This window comes from Cannabis sativa, chromosome 5, assembly GCF_029168945.1.
Source record: "Cannabis sativa cultivar Pink pepper isolate KNU-18-1 chromosome 5, ASM2916894v1, whole genome shotgun sequence".
NCBI classification, from domain to species: domain Eukaryota; kingdom Viridiplantae; phylum Streptophyta; class Magnoliopsida; order Rosales; family Cannabaceae; genus Cannabis; species Cannabis sativa.
Window position 1 is genome coordinate 21,960,196 of NC_083605.1, and position 16,966 is coordinate 21,977,161.

The 16,966-nt window shown below is 33.2% G+C and overlaps 2 protein-coding genes across 3 annotated transcripts; both read left to right on the plus strand.

Moving 5' to 3' along the window:
* The first annotated feature begins 936 nt into the window (after nucleotides 1-936).
* Nucleotides 937-9,652, plus strand: LOC115716328 (ethanolamine-phosphate cytidylyltransferase). 2 transcript variants are annotated; one of them, XM_030645096.2, is made up of 9 exons: nucleotides 937-1,570; nucleotides 1,723-1,958; nucleotides 2,843-3,024; nucleotides 3,789-3,860; nucleotides 6,531-6,598; nucleotides 8,245-8,365; nucleotides 8,650-8,715; nucleotides 8,832-8,954; nucleotides 9,204-9,652. In XM_030645096.2, the coding sequence occupies exons 1-9, from the start codon at nucleotides 1,224-1,226 to the stop codon at nucleotides 9,273-9,275; spliced, it is 1,287 nt and encodes a 428-aa protein (XP_030500956.2). In that variant the 5' UTR covers nucleotides 937-1,223; the 3' UTR covers nucleotides 9,276-9,652. The 2 variants fall into 2 exon arrangements, with proteins under 2 accessions (XP_030500956.2, XP_030500955.2); XM_030645095.2 differs by having other exon boundaries at nucleotides 980-1,570; nucleotides 9,201-9,652.
* A 3,554-nt stretch (nucleotides 9,653-13,206) lies between these two features.
* LOC133038213 (protein FAR1-RELATED SEQUENCE 9-like) lies at nucleotides 13,207-13,782 on the plus strand. Its single transcript, XM_061116301.1, has one exon. It carries the CDS (start codon nucleotides 13,207-13,209, stop codon nucleotides 13,780-13,782), a length of 576 nt encoding a protein of 191 aa, XP_060972284.1.
* Nucleotides 13,783-16,966: the final 3,184 nt, after the last annotated feature.

Genomic DNA, 16,966 nt, shown 5'->3' on the forward strand with positions numbered 1-16,966 from the left:
TCCACATACCAAAAAAAAGTTTCCATACGGACTTGAGGTAAATGTTATCCCAAAATTTACACAGGGTAACATAACACTTATTTGGGTGAAACATGGAGCATTTTAAGACCTGGACGGAGGGAACTTTTGTTGGTATGCTATCCAGAGAGGATTATCCATCAAATACTACTTATTTGAAGAATAAAGTAAAAGTACCACACATGGTAAATAGTACATCCGACCAACGTCAATTTCATGGCCTTTCGCGTATCCCGTCCTGGGTAAATGTGACAGAGAAAGCCTTAAATATATTTTCCTCCTTTATTTGTCAATTAAATCTCCATTTTCATGGGATTTTTACACGTAAATAATGTAATTTAGAAAGTAACTATTATTCCTTTTTATCATTATTTCTTTTGGGAAACCAAATGAATGTGATTATTCCCTATTAATGGTAAAGCTATTTCACTATTCAGGGATCCAAAATTCAGTAATTTAAGAGAGTTCTTATGCTGTAAAATTATAAGCTTTCGAGAGATCAAAAACTTCTTGCTTCTTTTCTCACAAGTTAATATAAGTAAAAGGGGAGTAGGCTATTACCACCATCACGAGACTGAACCTCTATAACAAATTTGTGTTCTTATTTTTAAATTATATTATTTTAAATCGCTTTAATTAACTCATTGTCGTTAGTTAAAAGTGAAGTCAATAATTTTATTTATTTATTTTTATTAACATTAAATCTTCAAATATTTATATTTTTCAAAAAGCTCAATAAAAAACATACAATATATAACATCATATAAAAAATTAAGAATATAACTATTCAACCCACTTCCCGCAATCACCTTCATTTTATAAATTATTAGAGTTAGTCCCACCACATTGTTAATGTGTGAAAATAAATTGTGAATGAGCTAGTCACCTATTACGAATTGATTTTGAGATCCCCAAATTCTAACATATATAATTATTTTGATAAAAATAAATTATCATTTTTAATTATGAAAAAAAAATGATGAGTAGTCCTCTTAAAAAGAAGAAGTAAATAAATAAAGGAAAAATAAAGTTTAAGAAATGATATGAAAGCGGAGAGAAGTTGCGAAGAGAGGAATAGAATAGAAAGAGAAGTGGTGCGTATCTGGAAGAGTGTGGAATCGAACAAAGGTAAATGCCAGATTCGATTTCGTCCATAAATTCATTTCGGGTGCTGTAACGGTGTCGTTTTGTGCTGAGGCGAGAGAATGGACCCTGATTCGCCCAATTCGGACAACTTACGGAGCTGGGGCAAGTTCGTTGCCACCTGCTTGATCGGCGGCGTCGTCGTCACTTTGGGGGCCACGGCTTTGCTCGCCTCCTTTTCCTCACCCTACCATGGTGATTCTCAGCTACCCCTCGGAATTAGCTTCCGCAGGAGGAAGAAAAAGCCTGTGCGGGTCTACATGGATGGCTGCTTTGACATGATGCACTACGGGCATTGCAATGCCCTTCGTCAAGCTCGTGCCTTAGGCGATCAATTAGTCGTCGGCGTAGTCAGCGATGCCGAAATCATTGTCAATAAAGGCCCCCCTGTTACTCCTCTCCATGAAAGGTCCGTCCGCCTTCAACTTCTTTTCATTCTCGTTTAATTTGTATTTTGTGTGCTTTATCATCTTCGTTAGGCGGGAAGAGAAGGTGTATTTGGAATTTGGTATACAGATAAGATTTGCAATCGTTGTGAAAGAAAATATTTTTGTTATTTAGGATGATCATGGTTAAGGCGGTGAAGTGGGTAGATGAGGTTATTCCGGATGCGCCTTATGCCATAACCGAAGATTTCATGAAGAAGCTGTTCGACGAGTATAATATAGATTATATTATTCATGGAGATGACCCTTGTGTTCTTCCTGATGGTACTGATGCTTATGCTCTTGCTAAAAAGGCTGGTCGATATAAGCAGATCAAACGCACTGAAGGAGTCTCTAGTACCGACATCGTTGGTAAAATTTGTTTCCTTTCCTTATTTGTTACATTTGACGTATGTTTTGATGATTATTTTCTATGTGTTTGAGATGAAATATTTTTTCAGCATTTACGTTTTTCACATTATGATGATGATGTTCCCACCCATTTAAAAGATAGAAAAGAAAAGGAAATTGTGTGCTCGTTTCTTCTTGGTTTTGATGTTTATTCTTGATGGGGTTTCCCTGAATTATCTGAAACTCTGCAAATAGTTTACTGATTCTCAGTAATGTGTGGTCAGTTTTCTTAGGGGAAATGAATAGGGTATTATGTTTGCTCTATGATTTTCATTTTTTTTTTTGGCTACAACTCTTATTTTTGATTTTGAGTCGCCTGACAATTTTGATTCCTTTTCCCGATTGTCTGATTACTAAGTAAATTTTTAAGTGATATTTACAGTAATTTTTATTGCTTTTTTTTAACACTTATTTCATTCATTCATAACGACTCTGAGGGTCCATAATACTTATCATAGTCCATGTTTAGAAATTATCTATACTTAGTTTGATTACCGGTACTGGAGTTATATATTGACTGTTACAGTCAATACTATTTGCAGGTTGTATCTTGTAGAAATTTGAACTGGTATTATTTATTTTTATTCATTTTCTCCCATCATGTGCTCATGAAGTGGTTGTTATCTCCATGAAAGGGTTGCAGAAGCTAATGATGCTTTTATAGTGATAATGAGCTTGTCTAGGCATTTATTTGCATGTGATGCAAAGCAGTTTAGTCTTTGTGCGGTTTAGGAATTTTATTTTATTTCCATTTGTTTTGTTTTTTAATCTTATGTTGAGATTCATTGGATGTGATGAGCTATTGTATTATCACTCAAATGGTTTTGCTGTGATTTTGTCTGCAGGACGAATGCTTCTTTGTGTAAGAGAGAGATCCATCAATGAGAGCCATAACCATTCCTCCCTGCAAAGACAGTTCAGCCATGGTCATGGCCAAAAATTTGATGACGGTGGATCTGGAAGTGGAACTCGTGTATCCCATTTTCTACCTACATCTCGTAGAATTGTCCAGTTCTCCAACGGGAAGGTATGCATTTATAAATTGCTCTTGTACTAGTGTTCTAGAAGGACCTTCTGAATCTTGATTGAAATCAATGAGGATAGCAAGAATTCATGAAACGAGATAGAAGAGACTTAACGATTTCCAGTCAGTAATTTAATAACTTAATTATTTTGTTATGAAAGTGGGCTAATAAATCACATAGAGGCGCTCCTATGTACTGTAATAATGTATGTTTCTGATTAAATTGCAAATCAGACATAAAGATGGTGTGCAAGCCTAAATTGTCAAGCATCAGTTTGTGTCTCTAGCAGGATATAGTTCTGCATCTTCAACAAGAGAGGTGTACACACACCCATTAAGGCTTCCGAGGCATATGGTGATGCTTACCTTAAGGGTTTTGATGTAGTGTTGCTCCGGCACCGGTCCCAATACTATTATGAAGTAATTTGTTATTTTTCTTAATGCTGAAGTATTTTGAGAAGAACATTGCATTCATTTTTCTATACATTATTCTGGATAGAACAGTACTGGTGCCGGACCGACACACATCCATGACATATACATATAAATAAATAATTATATAGGGATAAATATTCTTGATAAGTATCCTTCTATCCTGTTTAGATTGTATAGAAGTCGTTCTTCTTGTAGAAACAGTTGTGTTACTTTGTTTCTGACAGATTGAATATTTATTTATTGATTCAAGTTTTTTTCCTAATTGTGAAATTTGAAACACAGTTTTTCTGTACAGCACCTAATTGTAAATTCATGCTATGTTGTTGCTGCAGGGGCCAGGACAGGACGCTCGCATAGTTTATATAGATGGTGCATTTGATCTTTTTCATGCTGGACATGTGGAGGTGATATTAATTTCTTTCTTTTTTTTTTTGAAAAGTGTTCATAGATTAGATTAAATTAGACCTGGTCATTGCAAAAAAAGCTCATAGGTATGGAAGAAACATCTAAGCAACCATTAGGATTGTGTTTAAAAACCCACTTAGCCACGTTATGGGCCATAAAGTTACAAGTTCTTACAATACTAGAAAATAAACCCACAAAAGTGGAAGAAATTCTTTTACAATGAGTAGAATAGTTCTCAATCTCCCATCTAGAGTCCACTCCATTGAGAGAGTTGATCACCACCTTAGTATTACTTTCCACAATTACAAACTTGCAACCCTTTTCTGTCGCTTTCTCCAAAGCCAAACCACAAGCTGCGGCCTCGCCACAAAGAGCATCTAAAAAGTCTAATCTCGCTATAGTCACCTAGACCACTGCACCATGATGATCTCGAGCAACAACTGCAATACACATGTTCTCCATGTTCACTTTAACATCAGAGTTCAACTTAATCTAGTCATGAGGAGGAGGCCATTCATTCAAAGGAATCGGAGTAGGAGTAGGAGTGAGAGAAGCTCTGTAATATGTATAATAGTAAGAAATAGAGTCAATATAGTGTTTCATGTTACCCAAATTTTTATTATGTACCTTATCGTATTGAGCCCACCAAATTGTCTACAACAATGGAGGCATAAAGAAAAATCTCATCAACACTTATTCCTTTGTCTTTAAGCTCCAAATGAATTTGGCCCAGTCCAACACTCGAATGTCTGTTTCTGTAACGGGAAAAATACCCACAAGGATGACCACCACAGGTGATAAGCCAAATTGCACCGGATGAATAGGTGCTCCATTGATTCGTCCTCAATCCCATAGATGGGGCACAAGGGGTAATCAATGTGGAATCCCTTGGCCAAAATAGAGTGAATTTTAAGCACGTTGGAGAGGATACTCCACCAAAGGATCTTGTGACACTCAAGAATTTTGCTATTCCAAAGCCTATTCTAGAGGGAGGGAGAAACCTCGCAAAGTGGAGCCCTTTGAAGGGCTTAGATTAAGCAGGCAAATTTGCTAGAGAAGCGACCACTCCTCTCCTCGGTCCAAACCCAATAATCACTGCCTTGGCTGGAAGGTCTCCCCCCTTTCAAAATATTAGCAATGGTTCCCTGGTCAAATAGGTAATTCAGCTTCTGTATATCCTAATCACCATTGTCTGTCAGAAGGTCAGCCACTTTACTCAACCCAAGAGAAGGCTTACCATTAGATTTCGGATAGAAATCTTGTCGACGAGTCACTCAAGAATTTTCTCAAATATTGCTATCTTTTCCATTAGTCCACTTTACAGGTTCCTTTCCTGAGAGTGTCATTAGCTTTCACCACATTTTTCTAGAACCAGAAGTCCGAGTCTTTATACTTGCAATTAAGGAAATTTTTACCCCAAAGGTACTTAGCTTCCAAAATCTTGCACGAAAGAGATTGGCTACCAGTCAACAAATTCCGTCCCCATTTTGCCAGAAATGCTTGATTCATTTATCTAGTTTTGTGGAAGCCCAGTTCGTCACGAGATTTAGGAAGGCACAGTTTGTCCCCTGCCTTAAGATGCAACCCCCATCAGAAATCTCGCACCATGCCATCAATTCTTGACACCAGTCTATTCGAAAGCTTGGTATCTTGCATGGAATACATAGGCATGGAAAGACCCACTGATTTGATTCAGTTAGTACGCCCGACCTTTGAAGGAGTTTTCACTTTTCACCCTTGAAACTTAGCAGTAAGATTTTTGAGGATAAAATTGAAATCAACATCTTTCTGCCTGAATCTAAATAATGGAAGCCCCAAGTATTTAATATTCCCATATGGCGCATTTACCAAGAACCTCTCTTATCCCACTTTTCATACCTTCTAGAGATCTCTTAATAAAAAAATGGAGGTTTTGAGCTTGTTTACTTGTTGTCCCGACCAGGAGCAGAATTTCTCCAAACAATGCCAGTAGTCTTTGGCTTCCGCCAAATCGGCTCTGGCTACCATGGTAAGGTCATCGGCAAAAAGATATGAGAGAGAGTCGGACTACCCCGGCTAAGTCTAATGCCTGTGATTTCCCCTCTACCAAGGGCCTCCTCTAAGAGTCTCGACAGAATTTCCAAAGCCTAGATAAAAAGATAAGGGAAGAGAGGATCACCCAGGCAAATGCTACAAGTGGGAGTGATTTTCCCTACTTGACCTCTATTGAGACAAACTTTTAGAGTGGTAGTGGAGACACACTGTGTGATCCATTTGCGGAAGGTTTCTAGCCCCAAAACTATTTTAAACGTGGTCAATAAACTATCTACTCCATGTATTATTTTCTCTATACTAATAAATACAACTAGTGTTGTTTTCATAGATGTATTTGTATTTTCTAAAAGTGTAATCCCCAATACTTTTTCTACCCGATGGTGTTTGATATTTATTTTTAAATTAAACATATAAGAAAACAGATAATTGTTTTAGAGGATAATATTGACATGTTCTCTTTGATGTGCCTGTGTTGCAAAGGTTTCTTAGACATCTTTGCGATACTGTAATGCCACTTCATCATTATTATTATAGATAAAAGTGCTTGGTGAGTGAACTTATGTGTTCAACTCTTGACAAAATTGGTACTATTCACTAATAATATTTATATTTACTAATAAACAGTGATTTTACAGATTTTGAGACTCGCTAAAGAGCATGGTGATTTTCTTTTTGTTGGGATACACACAGATCAAACTGTCAGGTTGTACATTTCTTCTTTTTTTGTTCAATAAACTCTCTTTAAACTTCTATTATATGTTTGTTTGTTTTAAGGGTGATAATGTATATTTTCTCATTTTCTGTAGTTCTGGTTCATATATGTATGTGTGTGTGTGCATACACGCCTGTGTCTGAAACCATACAAAAGGATTTAAAGTGTACATTCTGTCACCCACCTTGTCTGTTTTTTAGGGGGGTTCAGAAATTAACTGCCAACCACCCAATATCCTTAATTTAAAAACTCTTGTTTTAATATTAATACTATATCATTAGTATTAGTATTGGTCATGCACCATAAATGTTTATATGCAAGTCTAAGATATAGATTGATTACATTGTGCAACCTTTTTATGAATTCGTTTAGGCATTAGTAAACTGGGCCAATTCTATTCTTCTTTTGTTACTGTTTTCTGGGAGCGGCTACAATACCACACATTTATTATGCGGTACTGTACCGCATGCTTCTATTTACACAATTACAGAAGTTATAACCCCCAGATTTTTTGTATGACGGAGTTCATTGAAGTTAGAGCAAGCATTTTGTATGATTTTAGGAAATTCATAATAGCATAGGGTGCTGAAAACAAGGTCCAATACAGTCCAGACAGAATATTGTGCTTTTGATGGAAATGGAAGTTTGGGCGGACTATTTGTTTGACACTTTAAACTAATTAGAATTTTCCCGAAACATCAAGATGTTTGTTATAACTTGAATGAAACCATCATGTAGAAAACTGGGTTAATAACTTCTGCAAGTGTGTAAACTGGAGTGTGTGACCCGGTACTGTAAAAAGTAATGCAGTACGCAGATGTTTCCCTTTTTCTTTTTTAAAGAGAATACAATTTCTTTCATATGAGTTTTAGCTAAATTCCTAAGTGAAGCACTTGTTTTAAAGGCTTCTAATGATAACTTTCTGTTTCATTTTGGTCATTTTTTCCTTCTTTCAGAAAGTCCATTTTATAACTTTTTTGAAACTAAAAATAAAAATATTAAACAAAGTCTAGTGTCTTGAGATTTAAAAGAAAACACCCTAGACACTTTACATTGTTTAATATTTCTTCATTTATTTATAATTATATTAGTCATAGTTTCAAGAAATAGAAAGGTGTAACAAATTCATTAAAACTTTAATAATACTTGTAATACTAAAAAAAAAACACGTTGACCCTGTTACATTTTATTTATGGTATTTTTTTCATTATTATTATGAAGTTTCATTGTTGCCAACAAAAAATAAAAAAGTAAATATTTGACCAATTTAAGTGGGGGTTAATTTTAGCAAATTTTTTAAATTCAAAATTTGAGTCACTTAAGATTTTAGTGATTTTTTTATTTATTTATAGGAAAGGGAAAGTTATCATATCAAGGGTTAAACTAGAGACACGTTTAGATGGGAAGTCTCCTACGGACATAACTAAAAGGAATTACTACAGACAGAATGAATCTCTATAAAACTCTAAAAAAGAACCAGCCTTAACATCTATCATTTTGTAACCATCGACTTATCTTGATTTTCTTTTGGCAACCATAGACATAACTTATTCCATTGCATGTATTTCGATTTCTATTTTTCTTACTAGTTGTTAATATATCTTTGCTTTTGTGTTTGTCTTTTAATAATGTTCCAGTGCAAAGAGAGGAGTACATCGCCCAATCATGAATCTTCATGAAAGAAGCCTTAGTGTTTTAGCATGCCGCTATGTGGATGAGGTGATAATTGGTGCTCCATGGGAAGTGTCTAGAGACATGGTGAGAGTTGTTTGTTATTAGTATTCATATTTTTTTATTCTTATATTCTCTTGTGTATTTGATCTCATTCTTTTGTCTGTAGTGCTCCTTTTCTCCGAAGGACATTGTTATCTCTTGATTCATTATTTTCCCCCACTGTTTTACTGTCTGGGTAATGCCTAAATGAAAGTTGAGGTTTTCACTATTATAAAGCTTTTATGAGAAGTTTATGAGCATTAGAGAGTATTATCTTACTAAATAATGTGTATTAATTGTGTGATTCTGTGAAATTTTTGCAAGTGCAGATCACCACCTTTAACATTTCACTAGTTGTGCATGGAACGGTTGCTGAGAATGATGATTTTCAGAAGGTAAACTAGAACATCTTGCTGCTCTGCTTATATGAAATGTCAAGATGCGCTATGTTCTGATATTTAATTTATTTATTTTCAGTGACAAATATTTTCTGGTTTATTTCATTTTACAGGAAAGTGGTAATCCATACGATGTACCGATCAGTATGGGTATCTTTAAAGTTCTGGATAGCCCTTTGGATATAACCACAACCACAATAATTAAGAGGATTGTGGCCAATCACGAGGCATACCAGGTCTGTCTTCACAAAATTATCTAATATGTTCTTTACGCTCAATCATAAACTATAGTGGAAACACAATCAGAAATTTGTTTATGATAAAACACAAGACAATGCAGTGTTAGTTCATATCCGATTTAATATGCCAAATTAACTATCACGATGTTGGCAACCGTTTTACAACAGTAACTTTGAGTTGTGATTTTTCTTGTAGCATACTATGTTGTCTTATTAATTAGTATCATTTTGGTGTCTCTTAAGCAGAAACGCAACGAAAAGAAGGCAGCAAGTGAGAAACGGTATTACGAGGGTAAGTCATTCGTTACCGGTGATTGATCCGTGTCAGAATCAGATCTTCTGAGACATTTCTGTAGCTGCCTTTGGTTGCAAAGTTTCTGTATCAGTTACCTAAGTGGCTGTTTTTCTTTTTCCTTTTTGTTAGTTTCATCTTTATTTATTAGTATTTGATTGCTAACTTAGTCCTGTTATCATCTATTATCGTTTGCGTGTTTTAGATCATTGTTGAGAATTGAATGCATAACGGTAAATTTTAGGAAATATAGATGTCCAAGAGAAATGTGGTTCATACCATTTTAGAGTTGTAAAAGGGGCATGTGCCAATTTTTGACGATGACACAAATATAGTGATTCTTGTTTTCCAACTCATAGGAAGGTAATTTATGTACCAATGAAATTTCTTAGTTTCCCCTAAAGATGTACTTAGCATCATTCATTATTTCTTTTTGGAAACTGAATTCCCGTGGCATCATTCATTTAGATTATCATTATCATTCAATGACTCGGTCGAGTGGGGCTTTGAAAAGAGTGCCGTATGCCTAAATTTTCAGATCTGCACTATATCTTTAAACGGTAGATAGTGTATAATATATACGGAAGTTGATAATATGATTTTTTTTCACATGCCACTTCTGCATCATTAACAATATCTGGACTTTTCCCTTTTGTATCTTGTGGATAATACTAATAGCATGTCAAGAACATGTCTTGGTAAGTAAATTTGGGTTACATTTACAAGAGTATTATACTGGAGTTATTCACAAGATACATTTTAATTTGGTTAAAATTGATGATACCCTAATGAGTAGGTGTAATTTAAATGTCTTCTAGCACACTTGAGAATCGTTATAAAAGGGTTAGCAAAAAAGAGAATCGTTATAAAAATATTTCACAGACAGCAAATATTTTCACACAAAAACAGTAAAATAACAGCAACAATTTACAGATCAAGCATCAAAACAACATTCGAAACTTAATATAACAACAACAAACAAGATAAAAAAATATTAATTACCCATTGATGCTTTGTATATAAGAGCTTGTACTGTTGAAGATTGTAGTTGTAGTGTTCTAGTTTAGTGTAGCAACTAGTAGTGTTGAAAATGAGTGAAGAGAAGAAAAAAAAATTATGGTAGTGCTGGAGTGGAGAGCTCGGCCGAGATAGAAAATGGGAAGAGAGGAGAGAGAGGAATGTTATGTATTGGGGAGGGTAAAATTGGGTTTTAAGAAAAATTATCCCATTTCTCAAATTTCTTAAAGTTTTGATTTAGTGGGCAAATTTTAGTCCATATTAAGCATGAATATTCAAATTTTCCTTCTATTAATTGGTATTCATTTTATACTTTCTTGTTTATTCTTCTATTAATTGGTATCTGAAAATTGAACCACAAGATAACAACAAAAAATTGTACCATGTTAGTTATTAAACCACTAAGCGCGTCAACTATCAATGATTATATGACTTCATAATCTTTCTTCATGAAGTTTAGAGTTGTTATATGTTATATCTAGCTACTTGTGATAATAAGCAAAAAATAAAAATAAATAAATAAATAAAATATTGACTCCATACTATTTGGTACATTTTTTTTTTATTTTATAGCAAATATTTATTTTGTTGTGGATACAATAATTTATGTTTATTTAAAATTTAATAGTGTTCTATATTTATTCTATTCTATGTTAAACTATCACATAGATTATGAGCTATTCAAACACACATTAAATATTAATCATCATTGTTCATAATCATTAAATCCAAGATCAACACTTTATTTAGAACATCCAATATAATACACAAATACCTCCCATTGAGTCATCCATGTGAGCCATTTGAATCCAAGAATCACCAACAAAACAATGCAAATTAAAGATTGGAGAGGAGCACAATGTGGAGCTATCTGAATGAAAATCTTCTGTCACTAATATTATGTCTCTCCTCTATTCCAATAATGAGGTAATGACACCTCTTCAATTTTTTTAAAACTCACTTGATACCTTCCATTTCCGATATAACTAACAGTTCCGTTTCTTTCTAATTCCGTTCCGTTTCTTTTAATAGAATAAAATATTAATATATATTGTCATTTGCTCATTTGCTCACATTGATATTTCGTAGTCAATTGAAAAACCTAAAAAAATTTGAATTGAAGAAAGGTGTGTACAACAATTTTAAAAAAACAATCTCTGAAAGCATCTTTGAAGGGACTAGTGAGCATACTTTGTTTTATTCTTACTCATCATTTTAGTCTACTTAAAATTTAGTCATTACTATTATTATTTATTATTTAAAAGATAGATAATGCTTGTTTGATGTGATTAGTACGATTAGATAAAATAAGATGATGAAATTTTTTACAACATGATTGAATTGAAGATGGACTGATTAACCTAAATATTGTGTTATTAAGATAAGTTTTAATAGTCTGCTATATTATTATTTTTGTTTAAATTCATTTTTATTGTACTGTAAAGTTCAAAAAATTTCTTAACTGGTATTATATTTTTATATGATTATATATAAACTATTAAGATAGAAATTTACAATTTCTCAATTTTTTTTTCCCATTCACACAATCTTTTTTAGATGAATATAACCTTACATAAATATAATAATAATAATAATAATAATAATAAAAAATATTATTTATGTTCAAGTACTTTAATAAGGTATTTTGAATTTTATTTTTTAAATGTTTCAATTTAATTATTGATGATAGATATGGAGAGTAATATGTTAGATGAAGATTTTCTCTCGCCTCGAAGATTAGAGTTACAAAATAATGATGAAAACTATATTTCAAGCTTTGATGAAGTATTACAGGATGATGACAAAGATGTTGAAACCACTGTTCAAAGTGAGAAAATAGTTCAAATAAATCATGCAAATATTCGCAGTGAAATGATACCAAAGGTTAGTATGGAATTTGATACATAAGAAGAAGCATATAATTTCTATAATACTTACACTTACAATGTAGGTTTTAGCATTCGAAGAAGTAAAGGGCACAAAGATGAAAATGGAAAAATGATGGATAGAACTTTTTTTTGTTCATGCGAAGGTACAGGTGGAAATGATAAGCGAAATGTTAACATGAAATGTCATTGTGCTAAACAAGATTTGGATGTTTAGCAAAGATGAAAATAAATTGCCGTCAAATAGGAAAATATCAAGTTGTTGAATGTATAATTGAGCATAATCATGTTACTTCAAGTCCTATAAAGAGTCATTTGCATCGATCCCAAAGGAGACTGTCTGCTGCCCACACTGTTGAAATTGAATTGGCTGAGAGTTCTAGAATTACTCCTAAAGCTAGTCTAGAACTAATGGCTAGGAGAGCTGGTGGACGTGAGAATCTTGGATTTATTCTTGATGATTGTCGGAATTATATACGTACTAAAAGAACAATTCAAATGAGAGCTGGAGACACAGGTGGCGTTCTTGAATATCTTCAACGCATGAAATCTGAAGATTCTAATTTTTTTTATGCCCTTCTAGCAGACACAGATGATTTGCTGACTAATATTTTTTGGGCTGATGCAAAAATGAAAGAAGCTTATTCACATTTTGGTGATGTTATTTGTTTTGATACAACTTACAGAAAAAAATCATGAATGCAGGCCCTTCGCTATGTTTGTTGGAGTTAACCATCATAAACAAGCCACTTTGTTTGGAGCAGCATTATTATATGACGAAACATGTGATACTTTTATGTGGTTATTTGATACATTTTCAACAGCAATGTTGGGAAAAATGCCAAAACCAATTCTTACAGATCAAAATGCAGCAATGGCAAAGGCATTAGCTTCTCAATGGCCAGAAACTTATCATCGTCTTTGTATTTGGCATATGTATCAAAATGCAGCAAAACACCTTAGTAATGTTTTTCAAAATTTTTGTCAATTCTCAAAAGATTTTGGAGATTGTATATATGAATACGAGGAAGAAGAATTCATCGAAGCATGAAACATGGTTCTTGAAAGATATAATGTCAAAGATAAAGATTGGCTGGTGAGGACATTCAAACTAAGAGAGAAATGGGCTTTGGTCTATGGTAGAGATATTTTTTGTACAAACATGACTACTACTCAACGGAGTGAAAGTATGAATAATGTTCTGAAGCATTATGTTAGCTATCAGCATAATATGTTGCGATTCTTACAAAATTTTGAAAGGTTAGTTGATAATCGTCGATACGAAGAAGTAAAAGTAGATTTTAGAGCAACTCAATGTAAGTTACCACCATCTCTTCCAATTGAAATTCTAAATCATGATGCTTCTATATACACCCCAGCAATTTTGAAAATGTTTCAATTTGAATTTTCAAAAGCATACAATTGTGTTATGGAAATTCGTCTTGAGCATGAGACAAAAACAACATGCAAGTTGACTCCTAATGGTAAACGTTTTCATCATACTGTCAAATATGATTCATCAAATGACCCAGTTTCATGCAGTTGCAAGAAGTTTGAGTTTGCAGGAATATTGTGCTCACATGTTCTTAAAGTTCTTTCTTCTCGCAATATTGGAAAAATTCCTTCTTAGTATATTTTGAAAAGATGGATAAAGTATGCTAAAATGGGAACAATAACTTCGACATACAAAAGTACACCTCTTGATGATCCAAAAACATCCATGGCAAGACGTTACCAAGAATAGAGTAGAATTAATACTCAAATTGCAACAAGAGGATCATTAACAGACAAAGTTTATGAGATTGCAATACAAAATTTTAAAAGAGCTTTGGAAGAAATTGATGCATGCTTACAAGGTGAAGACTCTATTGAAATTTGCAAGAATGATGCGAGCAACTCAATTGATAGCAAATTAAAAGGTGTAGAAAATAAAGAAAAATTTAGTGGAACATCCCGGAGACCAAAAAATGCTCTTGAAAAGATTAAGAGAAAGACGAAGAATTCTCAAAAACATTCTGGAGCCAAAGAGGTAGGAATATAAGTATGTATATATATAATTTACTTTAATATATATTATTCTTATATATTTTTTATGCAGATGTCGTCTAAAAATTATTCACATCATACAAATAGTAATGATGCATCAATTGAAAAGACATTACTCACCTCATACTTTAATTTTGGCCAAGTATGAAACTAAGAATTATATGTTAGTGATGTAATTGTATTCTTTTTTTTAGTGGAAATATATAGCTAAATTAAATATTTATCTTGTCAAGTGTCTTCAAATTTGGATTTAAACAGAGAAACCAACAAAATATCAAGTGATGCCGATGTACTATAGTAATAGTGATTTTTTTTATTATAAATATTTTTATTTGAATAACATTTATCACTTTTTAACTGAATTGAATTTTTGAATTTTTAATAATGTTTCTCTCTTATTTTTTATTATTATTTTTTTAAATAATTGTTTATGTTATGCATTATAAATTTTGATGAAATTATGCATTATTATATTATACTTAATGTTTATAAAGAAGACTTTTCTACATTTTTTTTTGAATCAAAGACTTTTCTACATTTAGTTTCTCCTAACTATAAAATTGTAAAAGATAATAATAAAAAATTACAAAAAGTACTCTTAAATTTATTGAATTGTCATTAAAAATTTGTGATGGGACCTCTTCTGAGCAATACAGCCGCCCATTTACTTAGTATCTCATTTTTTTTTCTTTCTAAACGATAGCCTTAAAAGAAAATGGAAAAAAAAGTGAAACTATAATTACGGAAACAGAAGAAAAGTATAGAAACAGAACTATTAGAATATGCTTTAAAGTTTCACGTGAGTTTTAAAAAAATTAAACAGGTGTCATTTGCTCATTATTGGGACAGAGGGGAGACAGAATTTTGGTGACAAAAGATTTTTATTCGAGCTATCCCCTCTTCAACTTATTACTCGGTGGAGTAGAATCCGTGCCTAGGTCACAATGTCAACTTGAGCCCATGATTTGGGAAGTACTCCTTCAGATATCATTGATGCAACTCATGTCTAGGTGTTGTTCCTTGTTGGATTTTAGGAATTAGGGTCCAAAGAAGTTCTCGAAAACATAAACCCTAGTCATGTGTTGCCCAAGCTGACTGAATGTCAACCAAGGTGCCTAGTGTGCACCTGGTGTGTAAAGACCGCTTAGTTTTAATTTAGAATTAGCAGATAATTAAGGCTTAATTATGAAACTAGATTATTAATTATGGTTTATGATTATATGGAGATTTATTTGAATTCAAGGTGTATTATTTATGCTATATATGAAATTTTACATTTTTCATATTTTGTGCCCAATAATATTGGAACGCGATGTTTGGCCAATAGAATCATATTTATATTTTTTGTAGTAGCGGGGCAACTTAGATAGGCATTAGGAATATCGGGAATAGTCAGGGTTTTGAGAATGACCAAGTTACCCCTAGGTGACTTAGACACTTTTTGGCATAAGTGAGGGTAAAATGGTCTTTTTGACCATTTGATTCTTTGTCTTTTTGTGAGACTAACCTAAGTTTGAAATCTGTTATTATGCTACAATTTATTAGATAATGTTTAGATTTTTAATATTTTACAAATTAGAAAAGAAAAAAATCAAGAAAACATTCTTTCTCTCTCCACTCTCTCTCTTTCTCTCGAGCTCCCTAGAACCAGCTAGGGTTTGGGAATTTTTCAGCACAACTCAAGGATTATTAGCAAGTTCTTAGTGTTCCAATCCAAGATATACCTTCTCCTCTTTGTTTATTTTATGTTTTTAGTTGAATTCTTGTATGATTTCTAGAATTAGAGTTCTGTGGTATGGTTGAGGTTATAGTTTACTTTTGAAATTAATTTGAGTTGATTTAGGTTAGATTGAATTGATTTGGTGGCTGCTCAAACTTTGCTCTCACATGGTGGATTTCATTTTTTGTTGTTATGGTTGGTTTTATTGCATGAATTCTCTTTGTTATAATGTAATTAGGTATTCTGGAAGTTATTGTAAGGTTTGGGTTTGAATTGAGGTGTGTAGAGGGTTTTGAGTGTTTCATGCACTGAACCAGAATTCTGGTTCAGATGGACCTGTAGGAACCAGAATTCCGGTTGGTCCCCAGGAAACCCCTCAGAACTAGAATTCTGGTTAGGGAACCAGTCTACCGATTGTGACATTTTAGGGAACCCTAGTTTTTCCCCTTTTTGCAATATTTAGGTTATTTCAATGTTATCCATCGATAGGGAAACTTTTATTTTCAAGTTTAAGTCCCCAAAAAGTGATTTAGCGGGTCACTCATCAGTTTTACAAAATGTGATTTAGGGGCCTGTAAATCGTCGAGCAACTGTTCCACTCAGGTTGGCCAGCACACCTGAGAAACGAGGTAAGATTAGTATAATGATATGCATATGTGCTTACATGTTTAGCGTACATGTTTGTTAAGCTTGTTAGATTACATTAGAATAGCGATATCAATATATTTAGTATTATATTGAATATCGATGAATGTATGTTGGCTTAAGTACTATTTGACAGTATCACATTGGTATGACTAGAGTATGACTAGCGTACTGAGTATAAGTTGATATTATGGTCAATAACACTGTACTACTTTACAATATCACATCGGTACGACTTGAGTATGACTAGTGTACCGTGTATAGGCTGATATTATTGTCTATAGTACTGCCGTTTGAACGTTGTTGACTCAATATCGTGTCGGACACATGATATGGTTATAGTTGGGTGTATGGGCACATGATTATAATCCAAGTTATATCTATTTTATGATTATGCTTTTCT

What these genes read in the sequence shown, in the direction of transcription:
- LOC133038213 (XM_061116301.1), top strand. Translation starts at nt 13,207, where the DNA reads ATGGTTCTTGAAAGATATAATGTCAAAGATAAAGATTGGCTGGTGAGG.
- LOC115716328 (XM_030645095.2), top strand. Translation starts at nt 1,224, where the DNA reads ATGGACCCTGATTCGCCCAATTCGGACAACTTACGGAGCTGGGGCAAG. An exon ending in TTCATGCTGGACATGTGGAG is followed by an intron (nt 3,861 to 6,530) that starts GTGATATTAATT and finishes GTGATTTTACAG; the next exon opens with ATTTTGAGACTCGCTAAAGA. An exon ending in GGGAAGTGTCTAGAGACATG is followed by an intron (nt 8,366 to 8,649) that starts GTGAGAGTTGTT and finishes TTGCAAGTGCAG; the next exon opens with ATCACCACCTTTAACATTTC.